The sequence below is a fragment of the Tursiops truncatus genome, chromosome 1, assembly GCF_011762595.2.
Source record: "Tursiops truncatus isolate mTurTru1 chromosome 1, mTurTru1.mat.Y, whole genome shotgun sequence".
Lineage (NCBI taxonomy): Eukaryota > Metazoa > Chordata > Mammalia > Artiodactyla > Delphinidae > Tursiops > Tursiops truncatus.
Genome location: NC_047034.1, coordinates 34747497 through 34770853, shown reverse-complemented (window position 1 = coordinate 34770853; position 23357 = coordinate 34747497). Strand labels below are relative to the sequence as shown.

Below are 23357 nucleotides of genomic sequence, written 5' to 3'. Positions count from 1 at the left end.
TCTGTTTCAGATGATTCCTCCTAGAATATTTGCATTAACTGTCAATCTCAAGTTTTCTGGGGGACAGTAAAAACTCAAGGTGTGGAGAGGGTACAGGAAAGGGAGCCTTAAACAAAGTCAGGACAATAGCTGGGAGGGTTTGCTGTGATGTGAACTCATCCAAATGCCAGCTAGATTATCACCTCTTGTGATGGTTATGCCCTGCACCTTACCGCCTTTTGCTGCTCCAATCCCAAAAGAAGCTAACTAACTAGAGGCCAAAAGGCCTCAGGTTATGACCACGAATCTGACCATGAGTCTGTCAAGAATTTGCCAAGATTAATGTATATGAAGCACTTTGTAAATTGAGCCATGTACAAATACGAAGAGTATTATTACTTTCGAGTCAGAGATTGAAAGGCATGAACTTTCAAAGGAATCTGAACACCCACAAACCAGAAACAATGATGGTTTTTAAGAAGTCGGCTCCAAGGCAGGCTAAGGAGTCACACCCTTCATAAAACCACACTGGGGTAGGGTTGGGGCTGCAGTCTCAGAAGTCCCTCAGGGCACATGCAAGCAGGTGGTTTAAAGGGACCCAAAACCACAGGATAGACAGGGTCCCCCAAAGTCCATTAAGGGTCCCCTTGATTCAAACCATTCTGACTGAAAAGCAAGACCCAGGACTCTGGTCAGAGACATATAGAACAACAGCAGTCAACAATTAGACAGTTTACCTGTTCATTTTACAGAATGGGAAACTGAGTTCCAGAGGGTTTAAGTGACTGAACCAAGATACCTTTCACTACTACTGGAGGAACTTAAGCTAGAACTCAAGTTTCATCCTAGACTTGTTTCCTATCATTATAACTGGCACTTTGGGAGTGAAAAGGCAATGCGGGCTTAATGGTCATCCCATTTCAGCAGACCTTACTATTATTGAGCATTTATAAGTGCCAGATACTGTGCTAAATGATTTTGATATACTATCTCATTGAATCCTCACAATGACCTTAGGAAACACATATTATGTTGCCTATTTTCCAGGTTAGGATCCCGAGGCTTGGACAAGTCAGGTAACCTGCCCAAGGAGCGAGGCAAGCGAGTGACAGCACTGAGATTTAAACCTGGATCCCTTTGACTCAAAAACTTGCGCTCTTAACCACCAGACCAAAAAAGCAATTTTCTTTTTTATCTTGGCATCTATAAGAGAAGTAAGACTGGCAGCACTATGAGTCCCACACAACACATAAAAAGCTGAAACATCATAAATCTGTCCAAGGGCTTCCAGCTAGTAGGGGAGCAGAGCCAACCCAGAACCCGGGTCCTTTGTCTCCAAGTTCTATGATCTTCCATGGAGAACACAGACTCTAGAATGCAAGCTTCATGAGGGAGAGGACTTTTTCTTGTTCACTGCTACATCATCAGTCCCCAGAACCCACTGAAGGCACTCAGTAACTAGTTGATGAATAAAGAAGTGGAGTCCACCTGCTGTGGTTTGGCTGTGTGACCTTGGGAGGGCTTCTTTATCCTCTCTAAGCCTCAGTTTCTTCATGCAGTGAATAGAGGATGAATATTCACCTCCACGTTTTAAGTGAAGATTAAATGAGACAATTCTTATAAAGCACTTGGGACAGGCTGGAACATAATGACCACCCAAAATGGAATCTATTATTATCACTATTACTACTATTATCCATTGTCAGACTTTGGCTTCTTAAGTTTTTTTTCCCCTACTCTGGTCAAATGATGTTTCATAATAATTATGAATAGAATAGAATAGAGAATTGGGAGTCAGTAACCTGCTTCTAGTTTCAGATCTACCACCACCTAGCTGTGTGACCTTGGACAAGCCTCTTTATTTCTCTATACTTGCCTCAGCTGTAAATGAGGGACTAAACCATTCAAATTAGTCTCTTAAGCATTCATTGGGCACCTTCTCTGAGTAAGACATCATGCTCGGCCACCTATAAAATTCTATGATCCTGAATAGTGTTAATGAAAAGATATCAGTGCAAAGCAAAAGAGTCCCCTACTTGTGGCAAGGGTAAAGACAAACCCCAAATAGTCAACTGCATTACATCATCTCAATGAGTAATGTTTGTAAATACACAAAGTATTTAATTGAGACACTTGTGAGAAATCCTTCACCAATACAGAATCAGCAGATACAGTTCTATTAATACCTATCAGTCCCGAACCTTCCAAAAAATAAACATGTAAATTCACTTTGCACCTTAGTCAAATGGCGTGCTTCTGGAGAGAAATCTGGGAGAGTCAAAGTTATTAACGCTCCCTATGGCAACAGTTAAGAATAGGATGTATTAAAAAAAAAAAAAAAAAGAATGACATATCTGGTTAAAACTGCAGGGGGGAATTCCAGCAGCAAACTGCAGTGCATCTGGACAGGACACTGAGGCCAGTGGCTTATTGTTTACAAAAAGAGGCCCGGATTATGAACAGTGACAAGAGGCCAAGACCTCAATTATACCTCACAACCATACCTCTCCCAATCCCAGTTCAACTGAAGCTATCCATCAGTCAACTCCCCCATCTCTGTAATAAACCCACCAATATTTGCAGCCCAGTGGATAGAAGGTCCCTCAGGGCACCTCCAGCACTGACCAACCTGATGACATTAAAAAGATCCTACAGGCACAGTGGGGACTTCAAACTACCTTCCAACCTTCCAAGAGATAAAGCAGCTGCCCATTTCAAACTCTAGCCCTATTCACACCCCCGGCAATCATTAGAGGGGAGGCATGGCCCTTCCCAAGTCCTCTATGATAGGAAAAGGTCTTCTCACATTGGTGCAGGGAAAGAAGGAGGGGCCCCTCCCTCTGTACTCCGAAACAAAGGAAAACCCAGAGCTCCAACCATGTGGTGTAACATTCAAGGCCACCCACCTCTCCCACTACCCAGCTGAAGTCTCAGTGGGCTAGAGCCACATGGCTCTTTCCAGTGACTGGCCAAGAAGGGACGGTGCCTTGCATAACCATATGCTGGGGCTCTTTAACAGGCGGGAACCCCTTCTATGGGAATTGCTGGTTAAAAAAGGCTATCTGGGAAGGGGTTTTGATTCATGCACCAAGTCAGGCAGTGGACTAGATGTGCTAGCAGGTCACTTGCTTTCTCTAGGTCCACATTTTGCTTTACCCCTCATATTTTTGCAGAGAGGTAAGCAGGCCTTTAAAAGCATGTATTCTGGAGCAGAGGACAACACAGAAGGGTTAAACAATTATGTCTTCCCATTCTCCAGACTCAGCACCACCCAGCAACAACCCAACTCCATTCAGGTTTAGGTGAGGGCGGAGACCGGGTGTGAGTGACCTTATTCTTTCTGTTCTATGATCTCTGAATGCAGACAACCAGAGACCAGGCAGGTACAAGGTGCACCCAAGGTGGCCACAGACTTTCTGTGCCTGATGCCATAGCGAGTGTCATGTTTTGATATAGTGCATCAGAAAAAAAAACCCACGTCTCCCACGGCTCTCCAAATGGTACACCTTCTCAAGGTTGCCTTTCTCTGCCTGGACTCCTCTTCAACCTCTGAAATAAATTCCCAAACACCTGTCAGATTTCAGTTGTCCTTCAAGGAAACCTGACCCAGACACCCAGAGGCAAATTGCCGCCTTTCTCTCTCCAAGAACCTCCTGCCCCTCCCCCCATCCTATTTAGCTAGGGGAAAAGGACTGCCAAAATAATGGCCAGCCCTACAGATAAATCTACAGCCCGCTCCGAAAATTCCTTTCCAGAGCCTGTGGCCCCTGGCATGGCCAATCCCTCGGAGGCTCAGACCCACATATGAAACCACCTCTGGGGTCAGCCTGCCCCCACCTGCTCCACCCAAAGAAACGAACATCTTGCAAATCAGGGTGGAAATCCATGTCTCCATGGTCTACAGAGAATATGCATTATGCTATTTTTCAAAGCCCTTACCTTTGACCTGAGTATCGTACTCTGCTATAATCTCCTTATCCTTTTTGAATTTGGCTGGAGACGTCATGTTTTCCTTCTTTCTTCCAAATTCGAATTGTGAATTGATAAATCCACGGGAAAAATCCAACCACCGAAATCAATACCTCCAAGATCGCTTCTCCAAAAGGCAGAAGGGGCCCCCCGCGGTGGTCTCCAGCGCTCCGGGGAGCGCGGGCTGCGGGCTGGGCAGGCGGCTACGGCGGACACATGCAGACGGTGGGCGCTGGGGCCGGCGCGGCGGCGGTTGGTTCCCGTGCTAGAGCCCAAGCCGCAGCCTCAGCATTAGCCGGGAGAACTGCAGCGCCCGGAGGCTGGCCTGGGGTCTGACATCAACGACACAGGCGGGGAGTGGAAGTCCTTCCGCACAACATGGTGTGGGGGGCGCGGGGATGTGGACTCGCCCAGCTGGGTCCCCGGGAGGGAGTGGGTGCGTATCGGGGTGCCGGGGGAGGGCTGGGCGTGCTTCGCGGTTTTTTGTTGCACAGCCTCGAAGATGCTGCAAATCAAATCCCAAACGGGAGCCGCAGCAGCGCAGACTGGATCGGAAGTCGTTTGCTCCGGTTCACTTGCCTGTAAATGCAGGGAAAAGAGGAGGGGGCGATCAGCCCCAGCACAGATCCTAATCGATGCGGGGGTGGGGTAAGGGAAGCCGTTTCCAGCCTGGCCTGGGCCCATTCACCTCAGCCAAACGCCGCCCGGCCCGCAGAGCCCGGCGCAGCGAGGTGGGGAGGAAGGAAGCTCCCTCCGGATTTTGTTTTAAGGCTGAAAGAAAACACTTTGGAGCAGCCGCCTTCGAGGGCTTGGGGTGGGGACTAGCGGCGGGAACGCGGGGCTCCGGGCGGGGACTGCGGCACCTCGGCGACCTCCCGAACCTTGCCAGCGCTGGGCAGCGGCTTCCGGAGGGAACCCTCCTGGCCCTGCCTCTGATACGGCCCCCGACCCCCGGCTGGGGCAACTCCCTTGACTTAAAAGGGGATCAAAGCCAGGGAGGGACAAGCCACCCGGGCACAACTTTTCTTCCCCTGCGCCCCTCCTCCCAGTTGTTTTGTTTTTGGTTGCTAGCTTCTCTTGGCAGCAAAATGTTGGGGGGTGAGGGGGGAGTGATCTGCAGGAAAAAGCCTGCTCGGCACGGGACACATCCAGGAAAACAATGTGGTCGGCAGAAGCAGGAAACGGGTTAGAGGCGAGGGTCGGAGTCGGGAAAACCGGGAAGGCGGGGGATGGGGGGCGGGGGGGGGGGAGGAAAGCAGCCACCGCCTCTCAGGCCATCCCCAATTGGTCACCCAAGCCCAGAGATCCCAGATACCGCACCCAATCCCCGGCTGGGGGTTGGGGGAAGGTCGTTGAGGGTCGCAGTCCCAACTCCTCGCACCAGGAGGTACCCGAGGAGATCCCGCTCCAACCCAGGCCCAGGAGGTGGGAGGGACTGGGACGGGAGTGCAGAGCCGGGCGTCTCGCTCCCGGACGCGCCGCAGCGGCGACCCTCCCTCCTTGGCCGCCCCTTTCCCTTTCCGCGCCGGGAGTCTCCCACTTCCCGCGCCTGGAGAAAGGGCCGCACCGAGGGAGAAACAGGGAGCAGGAGCGGCGTGGTGGTTCAGACAGGCAGGAAGCGGGGAGGGGGGTGAGAGGTGGGGTCCTGAGGCTGCACGGGAACCGGGGATAACTGGAGCTTCTGCACACGCTTGATAGGCGAGGAGAGGGCAAAGGGAGGATTACCTTGGGGGTGAGGGGGAAGTTAGGAGACTATCGTGGGCCGCGATGTTACATGGAGTACTAGGATATTAGCAACTTTGGGGACCCAGATATAGGTCTGGGAGCGGGAATGCGTGAAGAGGAGCCATTCCAGGCGGGCCGGGGGCTGGGGCAGGGGAAGAGCCCCGGAAGCAGTGCGGAACACCCATCCTTCTGGGTCCAGGGCTGTAACCCGACTGTCTGCCAGGACTTGGAGACAGAGAAAGAGAGCAGCCGATGGTTACGGGTGATGCCAACGACGGTTGCCCGAAGGTGGACCAAGGCTGCCAGTGTGCAGAGGACTTGGGGAGGGGGCTGGGTGCAGACTGCGCGGCGGCATGTGAGCCAAGGCAGAGTCCCAGGCAGTACGGTAAAGGGCGGAGATGCAGTCCTAAAGAAGTATTTGGGCTGTACTGGGAGATTGGGAGTGGGTCAGGAGGGAGGCGGTCTGAGGGATTTCGGGCGGCAACGCTAAGGCGACGCCGAAAGCAGCATCCGCGCCCTCTCCTTCCCGCCTCTGCCCGGATTTGTTCAGTCAGGGCTCCAGCTCCGCGGCGGGGAAGAAGAAAGGGGAGAGGGAAGGAGCCTTTACCTGGCTCTGACGCGACGGGTCCCAGGCCCCCGGCTCCGCTTCCCACTCAGAGCTCTCCTCCCCTCTCTTCCCCGCCACCCGCGTCTACGCAGATCAGTCCCCCAGTCCCCTGAGGAGCCTCCGCCAACTCCGCAGGACCCCGCCGGGAAGCAGAGCCCACCCCCTTGCCAATCACCGCCCACTTTCTATCGACCGATGGGGCCTGTAGCCAATAGGAATAGGTGATCCCAAGAGGCTAGGAATGAGGAGGAGGGGCTGGCGAAACTTGGAGGTGTGACTAGCACAACCGAGGCGTGGTCACAGAGTAAGCTCCTCCCCGGGTTGCCGAACCCCAAAGTAGAACTGATGGGCGGGATTAAGATAGAACCAACAGCCAAACACATACTTCTGAGAGAAGGCACGACCAATTGGACCGGGGTAGTGAGGAGGGGCGTTGCGGAGAATTTTAGCCAATACAGAGTAGAGAACGGCGGGGACTGTAGAACGTCTTCCAATGAGAAGCGCGAAGGGCGTGCCTTGCCGCTTTCACTGGGGCGGGAGTAGGTTTCGCCCAAACCTCCCGGAGCTGACCAATGAGATCGGAGGAGGGGCCAAGCTCGGCCAACCAGCAAGCCGAATTTATCTAGGCACCGTTACTGGGGCGGGGCGTAGATCTCCTGGCCACTAAAATCTCGTCAGGGGCAGGCTCCCGAGCCTTCCAATGCGGGACGTGGGCGAACTCTGGTTCTCCCAATGGGTGCGCAGCGCTGGCAATTCAAACTGACAGCCGGTTGGAAAGGCAGAGAGTGGAAGAGGGAGCGAAAAACGACTTGTTCAGTGGCAGAGACACCAACGCCGACGGAGACCCCAAAGCGACCTCTGTCCCGCCCCACCAGCACCACCGCGACCTCTGGAGCGGCAGCTCGGGAAAGACTTGAGGGAACGGCTCGGGGCACGAGGGAAAGCTGAGGGGAGGGAGTCGCGAGAGGAACGACGCGAGAGCCCGCACGCTGAGGGCTGGGGACTGCCAGGAGAGAAGTGAAGCGGGCGGCCCGCGAAAGAGCAGAGCGGAGAAGGGTCGCGGGAGGATTAAGGAACACCCGGGATTGCCCGGTGGGAAAAGCTGAGGGGATTTCTGAATCCTGGGGAGAGGAGAAAGATTTCCAAAGAGGACGCGTGGGTAGGGACGCTTAGTCCGCGATCCGAGAGAGGAATTGGAGCGCTCCGAGGGAGGGGCTTAAGGGGGAAGCTTTAGATAAAAGAGCCTGTACGGGAGAAGCTAAGGGAATTGCAAAAGGAGCAGGAGCTAAAGAGTAGAGGATCCTTCAGACTGGAGAAAGGGAAAACTAGAGAAGTTCCCGAGGCACCTTGAAGCCTGCCTCCTCCCCACTTCAAACTCCTCTCCCTTCCCCGAAAGTTAAAGAGAAAGCCAAGGTTGCTGCTTCTCCCCGGTTTCTACTCAATAAATACTACTTTTACCCTCCCACGGGAAAACAGAAAAGAACTCATTTCCTTCTCAATTTCCGGGCTTAGAAAAGATCGAGGCCTCGCAATTTGATTTTTCGCCTGGGAGAATCAAACTAGGGAGGGTATTGCTCTATTTTCAAAATCCCACACCTCATCCTTCCCCGGACGCCATGTCTACGAGCAGCTGTAGTTTCAATGACCGGCGCGTGTCCATCCTGTGTTGCAAATTCTGTAAACAAGTGCTCAGCTCTAGGGGAATGAAGGCTGTTTTGCTGGCTGACACTGAAATAGACCTTTTCTCTACAGACATCCCTCCTACCAAGTAAGTCATGCTAGTGGCGGGCAACGGTAGCCTTTAACTAGATGGGAAAAGTGTATGGCTTGAACCTCTGGGAGTCAACAAGGAGGTTATCATTTTGGTGTTCCAGCCACTCCCAGCAGTCTGATGATCCCTCTGGAGTTTAACTAAGGGGGCAGACTGTCTGGACAAACTCTGTGGTTTAGCCAGAGTGGTCAGTCCTGATGTAATGCTTCTAGTTCAGTTATAGTCATGTGGTCCCTTCAGTTGAATCCCTGGCTACCGTGCCCTGACAGACTTTCCTCTTACTGGATCAAGTCCATGACTGAGACGGTAGGTAATTCAAGCAAGATTTTCGGTACTGTTGGAGAAGAGAGGTCATTTAAGTGTTTTTGATGTTTGTTCCTAAAGTTTTACTCCAAAAAAACATTCCCCAGCTTTCTACGAATTTTTTGCAATTGGCATGCTGATTCAGATCCATTGTCCACCTAATTCAGTATTCTTTTCTTATCATCTCCCTGTCTCTCTCTTTCTGAATGAGAGAGACATATATATTTTTATGGGATGAAACAGGACTTAGCCCTCAAATAATCCCTGTCACCCATAAAGCTTATTTTAGATATTATGCATTGGTTTGCATACTCAAATCCTTTTAAATTCTGTTTTCAGTCACTACCCACTTTTAGGTGTAGAGTCCTTAAGAATTTGCTTCCATTTGGAAAAATAGCCATTTTATTTGACTCAAATGTACCTTTTTCTAGCTCTAAAAGGTACTTTCTCTTTCTATAGTCAACATATATGTGCCTTTACATGCTTTTCAAGATTTTGCTCTTTATTGAAACTTTATCATTAAAGTGAAAGAGAAATTATCCAAAATGCACATAGACAGCTGTTCTTTGGACACAGAGCCAGAGAAGGCACACTAATAATCAGACTACTTTAAAATGAATTTCATGATAATGATAGAAACTTTTTAAAAAATTAAATATACTCAAAGCTGTGGACTCTTCCTCCCTTGAAATCTTATCTTCATTGGTTTAAGTGTAGTCATGCCTAATGGCAAAGCCAAAGGCCCTCATTTATTGCAAAGATAAATGGGCTATTATAAGTACCTCTGTGCGTGTGTATGTGTTGCAAAAAGAAAAAGCACTAGACAATAAATCTAGAACCTACTACTGCAAAGTTTCTATGATTTATTGTCTAGTGCCTTTTCTTTTTAGTAGCACATACGGAAACAACAGTTTTAAATATTAACCCATTCGTCTTTGCAATAGCTATGGTAAGTATAAAATAGTCATAAGGAGAGCTCAGATATGTGAATTGTTAAAGGTTAGACCAGAGTCTGGAGTACAATCAGGTCTTTCCTCTTGTCTTCTCTTCCATGTAGGGGTTATAATAGTGATGGATTAATGTGCTAAGATGTATATGAATCAATGAACACATAAGATTTTTTGAATAGAAGGTTTGTCATATTTATAGTGAGCTCACAAATATTAACTTACCCTTACAAAATATACTAACTTTCTCTTACAGTTTCTTTTAGGGTCTCTTGCAGCTCTTTGAGTCTACAAAATTCATGCTAAATCATAATCAAAAGTACATTTTGTGGCAAGGGTATGGAAAAATGGAACCCTGGGCACTGTCGGTGGGAATGTAAAATGGTACCACTACTATGGAAAATAGCGTGGCGGTTCCTCAAAAAATTGAAAATAGAATTACCATATGATCCAGCAATACCACTTTTGGATATATATCGAAAAGAATTTAATGCAAGATCTAGAAGAAATATTTGCACACCCATGTTCTTAGCAGCACTATTCACAATAACCAAGAGGTAGAAGCAGCCCAAATGTCTATCAACAAATGAATGAATAAACAAAATGTGATACATGCATGTAATGAAATATTATCCAGCCTTTCAAAGGAATGATATCCTGCCTGTCACATGCTATAACATGGATGGACCTTGAGGACATTATGCTAAGTGAAATAAGCCAGTCACAAAAAGACAAATACTGTATTATTCCACTTATCTGTAGTATCTAAAGTAGTCAGATTCATAGAAACAGAAAGTAGTGGTTGCCAGGGGCTGCGGGAAGAGGGAAATGGGGAGTTGTTATTTAATGGGTATAGGCTTTCAGTTTTGCAAGATGAAAAAGGCCTGTAGATTTGTTGCACAAAAAATATGAATACACTTAACACTTATGAACTGTCCACTTAAAAATGGTTAAATTAGTAAATTTTATGTTATGTGTTTTGCACAACATTTTTTTAACAATACATTTGACTATCTCTATACTTTTCCCTCTCCAGTGCAGTGGACTTCATTGGAAGATGCTATTTCACTGAAATTTGCAAATGTAAACTGAAGGACATCGCATGTTTAAAATGGTAATGTGTGGCAATATTCCAAATAGCCCTGGGTTTGGGAGATGGATGTTGACACCGAAGCACAGAGAAGGGTTCAGTGTGCTGCATCGAGCACTGTTTATCACCCATGCAATGAACCGTTGAAAAACCATTTGTTACTTAGAACTGTTTTTCAAAAGGGTCTTATGACACTTTACCTTTGTATGTGATTTTACAATTTTTCAAAGTGCATTAGCAAATATCTGCTTTAACTTTCAGAAAATGGCAATGTAGTTTAGAGGGAAAAAAAAAACCCCAAAACACTTGGATCTACAGTCATAAAAATCAGGCTTGAGCCCTGCCTGGCCCTACCCTTATTCTCTTGTTATCTTGAGTAAACTTCTTAAATCTCTAAACCTCTGAAACTCTGTTTCCTTATTTAATTTATATCTTAAGAAGACAGGTATCTTCTTAAGATAGATAGGTATCTTCTTAAGATAGAAATTAAAATATCTTTTGTGTTTACCTTACAGAGTTGTTGTAAAGATCAAGTGAATTACGAATGTTAAAAGGCTTGGTAAACTATAAAGTACAAGTCAGAGGTCCCACCATGTGCGAGTCATTGTTATAGAGGCTGGAAATCCGGCAATAAAGAAGACAAAGTCATAGACCTTTGGACATTATATTCCAGTAGGAAGACAATCGATCAGTAAGATATTTAAATAAATAAGATCTTGAATAGGGTGGGAAGTACTCCAAAGGAAATAATAATAATAAATGACAGAGAATAATAGAGCTTGAGAGAATGATAAGAGCTATTTTAGATAGCATGGTCAGGGAAGCCTCCTCATGAGAAGGTAACACTGGAGTTGAATCCTAAAGGATGAGACAGGGAGGAGCCAGAGGAAGAATGTTCTAGGCAGAGGGAACAGCCAGGGCAGAGAACCCAAGGCAAAGAAGAACACGTTCAAGGAATAGAAAAGACAATGGCCAGTGTGGCTGAGAGATTGTGAACATCAGGTGAGAGTAGTATGGGTAGATTAGTGATGCAGTCAGAACCCAGATAATCTAGAGCAGCGCCATCCGATAGATGTGTGCAAGCCACATATGTAATTTAAAAATCTCGAGTAACTACATTTTACAAAGTGAAAAGAAACAGGTGAAACAGGTGAAATTAATTTTAATTGTATATTTTACTTAATCTAATAGATTCAAAAAATTGTCATTTTAACATATAACCAACATAAAAAATTATTCATGAAATATTTTACATTCTTATTTTTTATTCATAGTCTTTGAAATTTAGTGTATTTTTATACTTCCAGCACATTTCAATTCAGGCTAGCCAAATTTCAAGTACTTAATAGCCATGTTTTGGATAGCACAGATCTAAACTTTGGTAGGAAGGGTCTTTGGGTTTTCATTTTTGACCAGTGGAAAGCTATTGAAGGAGTTTTAACAAGGGAGCAAAATGATCTGAGGTGTCCCTACTAGAAAGCTCCATGAGAACAAGGACTTTATTCCTAGCACCTAGAACAGTACCTGACACATAGCAGATGCTCTGTAAACATTAGCTGAATGAGTGAATGAATGAATGAATACAGGTGGTAATTAAAGCCGTAGAATTTATTCTTACAATATAGCCTTATAAATAACTGTCAGTCCTAATCCAAGAACATCTTTTGATTTCATTTGTTTGCCTTTCAAGCCGATTATGATTAGAAGACATGTTTTAGGTGGGCTGGTACCTTTTATAGTATTTTTTGTAGGGCCTCACAAAAATGACTGACTCACATCTCACAGGGGAGGAACAAGCTATAAACAGGAATTTTTACAACTCAAGGTGTAAGCAGTTCATGTGGTCATTAAAAACAAAAACAAAAAAACTTCTAGCTAAAATGTTCCCTGTATATTCATTCTATTTAATAGTGACCAGATAGGAAAAAAACCTATGGAAGAGTGAGTTATTTCTAATCAGAAGGATAACCCTGGAGACAGTAAAAACTTTTGCAACTTTCTCTAGCAGCTATGGATTTGCTTCATTTCTGAATTCCTTCAAAAACACTGAGACTAAAATTAGATCAGCCAGCTTGTGTTCGGTTTTCATGGGCTCATGCTGTCTTCCTACTCCTCCATCTGTTGAAACAGTTTTTAGGTGCTGGCATGGACCTGAAACATATAAGAACCCAACTTGCCACAGTCCTGGGGAGAGCAAAAACCTTTTATCCACAGGTCTGAGTTTATTTAATGTATTTTGTCTATACAGCCCATCAATTTTGGACAAATCACAACCCTATGGCATTTAGAAACTAGCTTCTGAAGGGGGAATGCATAAACAATACTAGCAAAGAAACAGAGAATATGTCACTCTTCTTTCACTTAAAGACTATTTTCCCACTTGGCAGTAGAACTGTAACCATTATCAGAGTAACTCCCATCCCAAAAATCCCAGCAATGGAGGTTGTTAGGAGAAAATGAGATCTTTATATGGTCTGTCTGTTTACATTAGCACATAAAAATGCTTACATGGTCAGATATTACCTTGTATCTAATAATATTTACTTTCTCTTTTTAGTGGGAACATTGTAGGTTATCATGTGATTGTTCCATGTTGTTCCTGCCTTCTTTCCTGCAACAATGGACACTTTTGGATGTTTCACAGCCAGGCAGTTTATGGTATTAACAGACTAGACTCTACTGGTAAGAAACAACAGACTCAGACATTCCTCTAACTTTTGTCTACCAAGACTTGAGTGAACCTCTCCATAGATCATTTCAGGATCCCCTCTGAGACTTTCTCACCTGGGTTGGATCCACTAGAGTGAAACTTTGATCGTTTTATCCCAAACATTTACTTACAGAAACTACTAGCCAAAATTCATTGCATTTCTATTTCCATCATCGTATTTAGGAGCCTCAAACTTGGCTGGATTTCTTGGCCTTTTAAAATTAATATTTTAATTGCTCTAAATTTCTGCCTTGATATATAATATGGCTCCAGTGAATTTTGGAAGAATTTAGATTTGACAGTCAATTGTGTGTATGGGTCTGTGTGTGTGTATGTGTGTGTGTGTGTGTAAGAAAAGGGAGGAGGGGAGGCTAGGGTCATGGGGAGCTGGGAGGAAGGAAAACTAGGTAACCTCTGTAGTTGGTAATGTTGCTTCAGGATAAAAATAGCCATTTTGACATCTATATTAATTAATTATGATGAAATTTCAGACAAGGGAAATATTTAATACCAGTATGTTTTACTGATTATTTAGTAGAAAAATACACAACCTATTCTTAAAAGATATTTACATAATACATTTTATATTGTCTGGAGCCTTTCAATTTTGTTATAGGACACATGTTCTCAATGTCTAATATCTGCTTACACAGAATACGAAGTTGACTTTAATACAAAGTTGACTTTTAGTGGGACTTTTTTAGGGAACTAAAGTTTACAGAACTTTAGTATACAGAACAAGTTTAAAGAACTTGACAATCCAAGTTGGCACTAACATTCTCAGGTTTTTAAATGTATGTCTTAGTCTTCTTCAGAACTTAAAATATACTTCTTTTTTTGAAGTATGATTTGCCTTCACAGACTAAGAGATCATGAGTTGTAAGCTAAGTTGTCAGTGTCTTTAAACCCCCCAATTATGCTTGGGTTTTTATAGACTCTAACTTTTTTTTTTAATCACCTGGCGTTCAGTTGTGGCTTTCAACCCATCATTTGGAGGCCTTAATTTAATACTCTAGTATGTTAAGAAGGCCATTTTTGAGCAAGGACTTATCTGAACCCCCCTAAGTGAGATATAGCTTCCTAATTTAGGCCTCCGGTCTTATATTTGTGTTGCTCCTGGGACACATTAAAGGAAGTTTCTGCTTTGATACTATTTTTCCTGCTTCATAGAATTCAAAACACAGGGCGGAGGTTTTTCAATTTTGATTTACTTTTTAATATTGGTCAATTTTTCAAAGATAAAAGCCCAGCATTCTTCCATTTGCACTGAATCTAATCCATGAGAAACAGATGTATCACAGGATTTCCTTCCTCCCTTCTTAACAGAGAAAGGAAGGTGCTGCTTCTGTCAGATCCAGTCTCTTAGTTTATTTTTTCTCCTTTGAACCAATTGTGCCGAGCCACTCATGTCTCTGAGTATCGACTCCAAGAATATCAAACTTCTCCTTTGTAACCCTAATATTATGATTTGGAGGAAGATTTTTCTAGATGCTTCGTATAAAACAGGAATTCTCATGGCATTGGAACTGTACTTGAATCACCTGAATCAGCAGCATCAAAGTAATACGTACACAAGCTTTATAAAATTCTATAATGTTTAGACTGAAAGGGCCCCAGGAAGTCTATGTTCTAGGTTAGCCTTCATGTGTAGACCTGATTTTCTGAGACTCTCCTGTGGAGGCTTGGGAAACCTCAGTTCAGATTCCGTGGGACTGGCAAATGCCCTCAAAAGGAAAGTTGTCTTCAGCTCTCCATTCACCTTTATGGGTTCTAATTCTCCCTTAGATTTCTGCCTAGTGATTCCTTTCTATCCTGTCATCTCTTCAAAAGCAGAACATCATCCATTCTCCGGGGAAAAGAAGTGTTTTTTTATTGAAAACAATTCAAACATACAAAAAAATTACAGAAAATAATATGATAGACATCAATATGCATCAAATAGATGCTAATTTCTTGCCTGATTAAACTCCAGTATCTCACCCAAGAGAGACAGTTCATTGTTTCTGCTATTTTAATAATGTAACAGTGTGCATCCTTATACATGTCTCCTTGGGCACCTGTGCAAAATAGGCAGTTAGAGGAAAGGACGAGTGATGGGCCATATTTAAGATATATATTGTTTTTTTGTTTTTAATTCACAGAATGGAATGCCCAACAGAAATAAGAAATGAGCTAAATCTACACATATGGACAGGCAAATCTCAAAAACAATGTTGAATGAAAAAAGCAAATTAGAAGAGATACATATAATAACATACTATAAAAAATTTATATACACAAAACAATAATATATATTGCTTGTGGTTATATACATTTGTAGTAAAAGTAGTAAAAAACATCCATGGTGTACTGTTAGTGGTGGAAACTGGATTCAAACCAAATCTTCAAACCCTGGCTCATTCTATTCTACCACGTGACCACTATCTTAGTATGTGTGGAGTGGATGCCCAGAGTTGCCGAGTCTTCCCTGTGCCCACACTGACAACTGGACAGCTTGAGAGTTGCTTTCTTATTGGCTCTCCAAGAAGTCAATTAATAATGGTATTTTTTTTCAATTCAGTGCTTTCAAGTTATAATATAGTACATGCCCATAATAAACCATCTTATTATCCCCTACCATATATGTGGACTTGTATCGTATACCAGTGCTGGATTCTTTAATATGATATTTGACTGTTCTTTCATACTGAGGCTTTAGACTGTCGTTTTGTTTATTGTACTGACAGCTACAACCTGGTCCTAAAGTTTATAGTTTTACCTTGACAGCCTCTAGCCTAAAACCCATGTATATCAAGGATTACTGTTCATATTATAACTGGCTCCAAAACCCTGCTTTTTTTAACCAGAAGAAAGGCACCAGTGACTTCCATACTTGTTGAGGAGATGAGGAGACTTATTCAGGCCTTTCCCATGCTCCCTCCAAGAGAAATGTAATCTAAAAAGATGTTATGAGATCTCCATTCTTAAAAATCATTAAAATAGGTCTTCCTGGTGGCGCAGTGGTTGAGAGTCCGCCTGCCGATGCGGGGGACACGTGTTTGTGCCCCGGTCCGGGAAGATCCCACATGCCGCGGAGCGGCTGGGCCCGTGAACCATGGCCTCTGGGCCTGCGCGTCCAGAGCCTGTGCTCCACAACGGGAGAGGCCACGACAGTGAGAGGCCCGCGTACCACAAAAAAAAAAAAAAAAAATCATTAAAATAGATTTGAAAATTCTCAGTGTAGAGTGATTATGGCATAATGTAGCTGGAGGCAAGGTTTGAGGAAATGGACTCCTGAGATCTTTTTGAATTCCAAGATTCTAGAGTTCAAGCCCTTAATTAAAAGTGTTTAAAGAATGATTGTATTCTAGATGTTGGATAATTTTAATATCTAGGTATCGATCGTGTTATTTGTGGTTCATTCTTTAATAGCTTTTCTCTTAACTGCTAACACTGTGATTTGATGTAAGAATGTTAACATATAAGGTTTTATATATCGTGTTGTGAGTTGTAACAGTAGTCAGCACCAAATAATTTTATGAGCTTTTCTTTTCAGGTGTAAACTTCCTACTTTGGGGCAACTTGCCAGAGGTAGAAGAGAGTACAGATGAAGACATGTCAGATATCTCAGCAGAGGAGTGTATTAGATGAATAGAATTATAATATATATAATATTTAAACTTTTTCCTATGTAAAAAATATATTAATGGACCAATTCAAAAATTGTTAGTAAGGATTTGCCAGTGATTTATCTTTTTGGAAAACAAAAATAGGACATTTGTTGATTTATTTATTTTCTGTCTCAAATTAATTACCTGAGTTTATTGAACCAATGTAGTCCTTTTCTTCTACTTCTGCTTCTACTTCTACCCTTCCTCTCTCCATCCCTCTTCCCAGTATAGGTGTACTCTTAAATTCCGATAGTAGAAGAATCTTTCATGTGTCACTCAACTCTCTCCCAATCTGGGGACGGTTTGCGGTTTTCTTACAGCTAGATGCCAGATGCTGTTAATTTTACATTTGAATAAGGGGCATTAGTATCCACACATATATCACCATGCTTATATCCATGCATAAATCTATGCACATAACCATGCATATAAGCATGTATATATGTGTGAAGCACAGCTGGGAATTAAAGCTTAACAGGGACTTTGTAAAAATAGGCTATTAGGTTTCCATGGGTACTGGTTATCATATGTTATATTGGTGATAACTATGTTAATATGGAACAAGACTTTGTGAATGTATGGAGAAATCCTCTTGATTCCTCAGCATGATGTTAGATAAATGAATTTGCCAGGAAATTATCAATATATACTGTTTACTAATATTATTTATTTACATTCTTCTAAAGTCATATGGATATTGTATTATGAAAGCCAGATAACCTCCATCGTTAAGTTTTCTCATTCTCCAGGGCTTTTTCTGTGAATAGCAAATTTTAGATGAGTAGTCTCAGTCCTAACCCTTAAATAGAAAAAATTTAAAGAAGTGGTTTGCTTAAGCCATTGTACATTATGAAGAAGGTTTTTTTAAATTTTGTTTTGTTTTGTTTATCTGCATTCAGAGCCACACAGGAATAAGAAACTGGGATAGTGTTGGATTCTTGTTTTATGAAAAGCTAAAAATCAGTGTATCACCTTAACTAATATTTTAGCCAAAGGCATTCTGTCAATAGTAATACCAAAACAGACCAAGTTACAGTTTTGTAAATAAAGTTTTGTTCTAAAGATGATCAGCCTTCCTTCAATTTTTAATTTTAGCCACTTTTCTTACCTAAAAATATAGAGAAAAATATTTCTTATTGTACCCACTTTTCTTACCTAAAAACATAAAAGTATAGAGGATAAGAGGTAACATTTATTGCATGCTTACCATGTACCAGTAAGTGCTTTACACATTTAATTCACTTATTCCACACAAGGAACCCATGAGAGGTAGGTATCATTATTATTTCTTTTTTACTGATAAGACAGGTGAGGCATAAAGAGGTTAAGAAGCTTGTCTAAAGTCACATAACCAGTCAGAGGCGTGGCCTGATTCAGACAGACAGACTGACTCCAGAGCTCCTGTTCTTAATCATTATGCTGTACCCCCTGAGCACCTTCAGACATGAATCAGCTATGATTTTATTTAGCTGGGACACATGCTGGGTAACAACTACCTTGTTATGTGCTCTAGGTGAGGGCCTCAGTGACTGATTTTAAGGTTGAACAAACTCACTGGATCTTAGGGTAAAACTGACCTGTGGGCACTGACAGGATCATTTGCTGCATAAAGATGAAAGATGAAAGATAAAAGATGCTTCAGGAAATGCTGTTAGTAGTACTGGAAAACTTTTCCAAAAGTCTTTCACCCTGACTAACAAAACTGACAGAAGGTCACCAAAAGAACCAAAGGGATGAGTGTGGAACAATTTGGTTTGGATTTGGGTTTTTTTTTTCTTTAAACTCTCCTAAAGACTCTGGAACAAGGTGGCATAATGGATAAGATAAAAAATAAATTGATACTACATTATATACTTCTTCAGTTAACTTGTTCAGTTAGAGAAGAAGAGTTTAATGCTAGAGTAGGCAATGTGGCAAGTTTGGAATTCAACAGAGTTCATCTGGTTTCCGTTCTGCTCAGGCCTTCAAATGCTATGGTTGACTGAGCAGCTCTTTGAAGAGCAAAACGAGACAGAGGTTCACTGATTGAAGCAAACCCCAAATGTGATCCCACCCCAGCTGGAGAGTATTTCAAATTACTCAGCTACCTTTTGGCTAACTGGGTTATGGGAAGGCCAGTTCTAAGCCAAAAATGGATTAATAATGTTTTATCTAGAGAAATACATTCATGACACTTTTTTTAATAAAAGTAAATTACACGCTCTCTGGTAAGAGCAAAAGCAAAATCTCATATGTGGATTTAGCATACACTTCCTAGTCCTAACATAATTCCCAGGCCTAGAAAATCTATTTATGCTTTGGTCTTCTAATATTTGACTCAATTCAGCAAAACTATATTATGCTCCTATGGTGTGCCAAGAATTGCACAGTGACAGGCTCACGACTGCCCATATAGAGAATTCAGTAAGTTTGGGAGAGGATAGAACCCTATGAGTCTACTTAGTGAGTGGGATGCTTCCAGTTTAATGACTGGGTAGACAAAAGAACAATCATTCTAAGTAGTAGGAGAGAACAGAAGTTAAGAAAGCTACAGAGAAGAAATCATACTTGAGACAGGCTTTGAAGTCCGTTAGGGGCTTGCCAGCCGGGATGAGAGTTCTGAGCAGAGAGAATAGTGTAAACAAGTGGACTGGAGTTTTAAAGTATCTGGTTTATTTAGTAAATTATAAGTGGTCCCCTATACCTTCCAAGATATGTAATAAGAATTAATTAGAAGATGAAGGTGATAAGGAAAGTTGGGATCATGTTATGAAGACTATTCTATGCCATGGTAAGTTTAGACTTGATCCAGTAGCAATGTAGAGTTATTGAGGTTTTTAATCAGGGGAATAAAATGATCAGGTTTAGGGTGATAGTGCTGATGGTAAAAAATAATTTAGTGTTCCTAGTTTCCTTTCTTTGATGCACTCAGTAACTTGACCATGGAAATTATATTTGTTGCCTTTACCCTAAGAACATATATAAGTTTTTAAGTTCCCTGAATTTCTTGTCTTTCTTGAAATTTCTTGTCTTTCTGGCCTGCAGTGGGGCACTGCCTTTCTTCCCCTCTTCCATCTTGTCATTCCTGAAGTTCAAGGAAGGGGCGGTGAGTCATCAGCTCACCCACTATGGCTTTTTTTGCTCTTTTATCTTTTTCCTCAAGTCAGTTTCTCAGCCTCAGACTCAGGCTCTGGTGAGGCATCTTGGGTGGGGTATAATCTTAAAGCCATAATATTCTGAGTAATCCCTGGCTCTGAAAACCAGGTCTTTAAATACTGCTAATCTAGGAAGTTTACCCTACAAAGAACTGCCCTTTTGACCTCTGAGTCACATGTGGCTGATAAAGAATAACCTATTTTACTTTTCTTTGGTGACGGGGAAGCCAACATAATACATAAATCATGATATATAAAATGACTAATAATTAGAACAAAAATGGGGAGTGGGAAAAGGTAGGAGAGGATGTGGATTAAATATGCTTGCTTCAGTGGTGAATTACTTGATGAAGGCTTTCTCTATTCTAACATTCATGCTTATAAGAGGAAATAGTTTCTTTTTCTGCCTTTTTTTAAAACTTTAAAAGCAGCCTAAACCAGTTTCTTTCTTGCCTGGTATTGAGTGTATGCCAAATCTACCCTAAACTGCACAGATGGAAAAAATTAGTCTATGTCTGTGGTACCTCTGGGGTTGAATATTTTTAGTACTTAAATCTTTAGCTAAAGATTCTTTCTTCCAAGACTCTCATAGAATCATTTGATTGTCATCCAATGGATAAACTTACTGAGATAAAAATTAATAATACCATGTGTTGTATATCCCTATATATTTTATTGGGAGCATTCATACACACTTTAATTTAATCCTCAGAATAACCTTCGGAGTTACATTTTACAAATCGAGAAAGAAAACCTTGGTATCAACACCCAGAGAGTTAGAAGAATTTAAACTTAAATCTTGGTCTTCTCATCTTAGTTTAGGGGTTTTTTCCTACCTCCCTAACCTATCTTAAACCTGAGGTCTGTTTTTCCCTCACTAGCTATAAAACTTAGGACAAATTCTCTTTCACTTTTAGCCTCAAAACTAGCTACTTTCATCAATTAATCCATTCAACAAATATTTATTGAATGCCTACTGTGGGCAAAATAGAAGCTGAGGATCCAGAACAAAATCAGGCAAAGTCCCTGCTCTCATGTGGAGCTAACATTTTGTTGAGGAAGAAGAAGAAAGTGAACTAACATTTATTAAGCACTTACTGTACGCATTTCACACTTAACGACCCTAAGAGGTAGATCCTATTGTTATCCTCACCATACAGTTCAGGAAACAAGGTACAGAGACATTAAAAAACTTGCCCAATGTCACACAGCTAGTAAATGGCACCCCTCTTAAGATTTGGAAAAGCCAGAATTAATTAGCTTAATGACTATGTTTCCTTTTTATTTTTTAAAGTGGTTGTCTTCTATCCAAATAAAGTCAAGTTTTCCATCAGGGATCTTCCTGTACACATCTTTCCCTTGGTAGATTTTTTATTTAAATTAAGATGGTGACAACAGCATCTCCCTTTTCAGTAAGGGAGACTTGGTGTGCCTGTAAATGATAAAAAATGCTAATCTTATAACTAGAAAGAAAGGAAAAAATAAATCTATGCAAAACTCTTAATTTCCAGCTTTGCTGCATTTCTATCTGGAAACAAAGTCTTTTTTACTAGTCCAGATTTTTATCTTACAAGCGACAACATTTCACTAGAGAGTAAATACCTGTTCTTTAAACTTTTTGTATGTCTCAAATATTTCATAATAGAAAAGTGAATTAAATGACCACCTTTTGCAAACTGCTCTAGTCTCAGCCTTCCTTACAAGCTTGTATTTAAAATCTATTACTATGGAATTTCAGAAGCTGTCTTGCCTCAAATGAGCACTACTGAATCTTCATAACAAGATTAAGTGTTTATTATGAGAGGAGTGAAAACAGGTATCAAATCCATAGTCAAATTTTGCCTTTTGAGACTCGTAGAAGAGTGGGTTGACAAATATCTAAAGATTAATTGGATCTGCCAAATATGGACACCATCGAAGTTTGCCCACCAGAATGCCTCTCTACACCTCCATTCACACAACCCACTTCCTCTGGAAAGGGGCCCATGGTAAGAGTAGGCATATGGGAATGATTCACTTGGGGAAAGCTGTACCCAGAATATCAAAACAGTTTGCTTTTTGTCTCTTATCCTTGTCATAATTTTTATACCCAAAGGAACCACCTGCTATTATGGCTGTGACACCTGAAAAGTTTTCTGGAGATTGCTCATGTGGGGGTGGATTTCCAGGCTGTTCAGTGGTATTTTTAAAAACATTTTTTGGGGAAAAATATTCTCAGAGACTGGAACATTGTCTTATCAAAATTGCTCTGTAGCCTTTTTCATAAATACGTTAAAACATTGAACTACAGATGGAATTCAGTAGAAGACATACTGAGCTAATTTCCTTTGCATGATGTTACCCAGAGAAATCAAGCTGTCAGTATCCTGAAGAACAAGCCCTCAAAGAGAGATGGCGACCAAAGCCATGGGAAGCAGGAAAGACTAAAGAGCTCGTCCTTCAAAAACTTCTTTCCATCCTCCCAAATTCACCTTTTTAATGAAAATGTATTACACAAGAAAAAACCCAGTGTGTTTGACTCAAGATGGTTGCACAGTGACAGTAAAGATGGCAAATAGTAGACTGAAAAAAATTCTTGAATTATAGATCTTTCTTGATACTCCAGGATATATTCAGGAAAAGGAATGACAGAAACAGGGGTTTAGGCAAACCGAATGTCATACTCCAGGCTAACTAGAGACAATCATCTCTCAATCATGCCTCTCCTTTATCAAATTTTAGTTCAGTCATTTAACAAATATTTAATGACCATCACTTATGTGCAGGCATTATATTAGGTGCTATAACAGTGTACAAAACGTTTTTAAAAATCCTTTTGTGCCTTTCAGCAGCACATAGGCTAAAAAACTAAAAATTACATTTCCAAGACTCTCTTGCAGCTAGAGATTCAAACAAAATTTACTTTTTGCCAGTCATATGCACTTGCACAAGTCTTTTTTTTTTTCTGTTTCTCTAAACCTATTAGAGAGGTCTTTCTTAAAGATTTATTATTAAAAAATTTTTGTAAGTCACACAAAGTAGTCTAGAATACCAAACGAATTCTGTGCTTAATTTCATACCTGTACTTGCACACATCTTGAATTCAGAACTTACTTAAGTGGGGAAAAGGCACATTAGTCATTCATTTTGCTAATGTAAAATGACTGTGGTATAGATCTGCAGTCAGCAGATCTTGTAACAACTCGCTGATGCCCAGATCATGGCTAAGGTGATGTGTTTCTGGAACTAAAAAGTGGTTGGTGGCTTCCTGACCCTTAGATTATGGCAGAAGTAGTAGTTCCCTTGGCAGGCCAGTTCTGCAGTATTATTCTGGGAGTCATTCCTAGAGGCCTAGCCTAAAGCATGCCCCTACAGCCCTTCAAAGGTTTTGCAAGCCCTAACTTCACTGACATTTCAGTTACCTTTGCTGTGTAATGAACACACCCCAAACATAAGTTGGTTGGGTGCTGCTTCTGCTGATATCACCTGGGCT

The 23357-nt window shown here is 42.1% G+C and overlaps 2 protein-coding genes across 13 annotated transcripts in view; one reads left to right on the top strand and one right to left on the bottom strand.

The window, feature by feature from the left end:
- The window catches only part of SRGAP2 (SLIT-ROBO Rho GTPase activating protein 2), a 237761-nt gene extending 231329 nt beyond the window's left edge, over positions 1 to 6432 (bottom strand). For 7 of the 8 annotated variants that reach the window (XM_033852657.2, XM_033852660.2, XM_033852658.2 and 4 more), the window contains exons 1-2: positions 6281 to 6432; positions 3919 to 4527 (exon numbers count right to left, since the gene is read on the bottom strand). In XM_033852657.2, the coding sequence (XP_033708548.1) occupies positions 3919 to 3985 (67 nt within the window). In that variant the 5' untranslated portion in view covers positions 3986 to 4527; positions 6281 to 6432. Of the gene's footprint in view, positions 1 to 3457; positions 3529 to 3918; positions 4528 to 6280 lie in introns of all 8 variants that reach the window. The other variant, XM_033852663.2, reaches the window with a different exon arrangement.
- Positions 5721 to 23357, top strand: part of FAM72A (family with sequence similarity 72 member A) — a 50162-nt gene continuing 32525 nt past the window's right edge. Inside the window, exons 1-5 of one of the 5 annotated variants that reach the window (XM_019952574.3) lie at positions 5721 to 6076; positions 7323 to 7336; positions 10338 to 10415; positions 12949 to 13073; positions 16637 to 17818. In XM_019952574.3, the coding sequence (XP_019808133.2) occupies positions 5780 to 6076; positions 7323 to 7336; positions 10338 to 10415; positions 12949 to 13073; positions 16637 to 16731 (609 nt within the window). In that variant the 5' untranslated portion in view covers positions 5721 to 5779 and the 3' untranslated portion in view covers positions 16732 to 17818. Of the gene's footprint in view, positions 6077 to 6615; positions 8049 to 10337; positions 10416 to 12948; positions 13074 to 16636; positions 17819 to 23357 lie in introns of those variants that run through there. The other 4 variants (XM_004315905.4, XM_019952573.3, XM_073802446.1 and 1 more) reach the window with 4 other exon arrangements.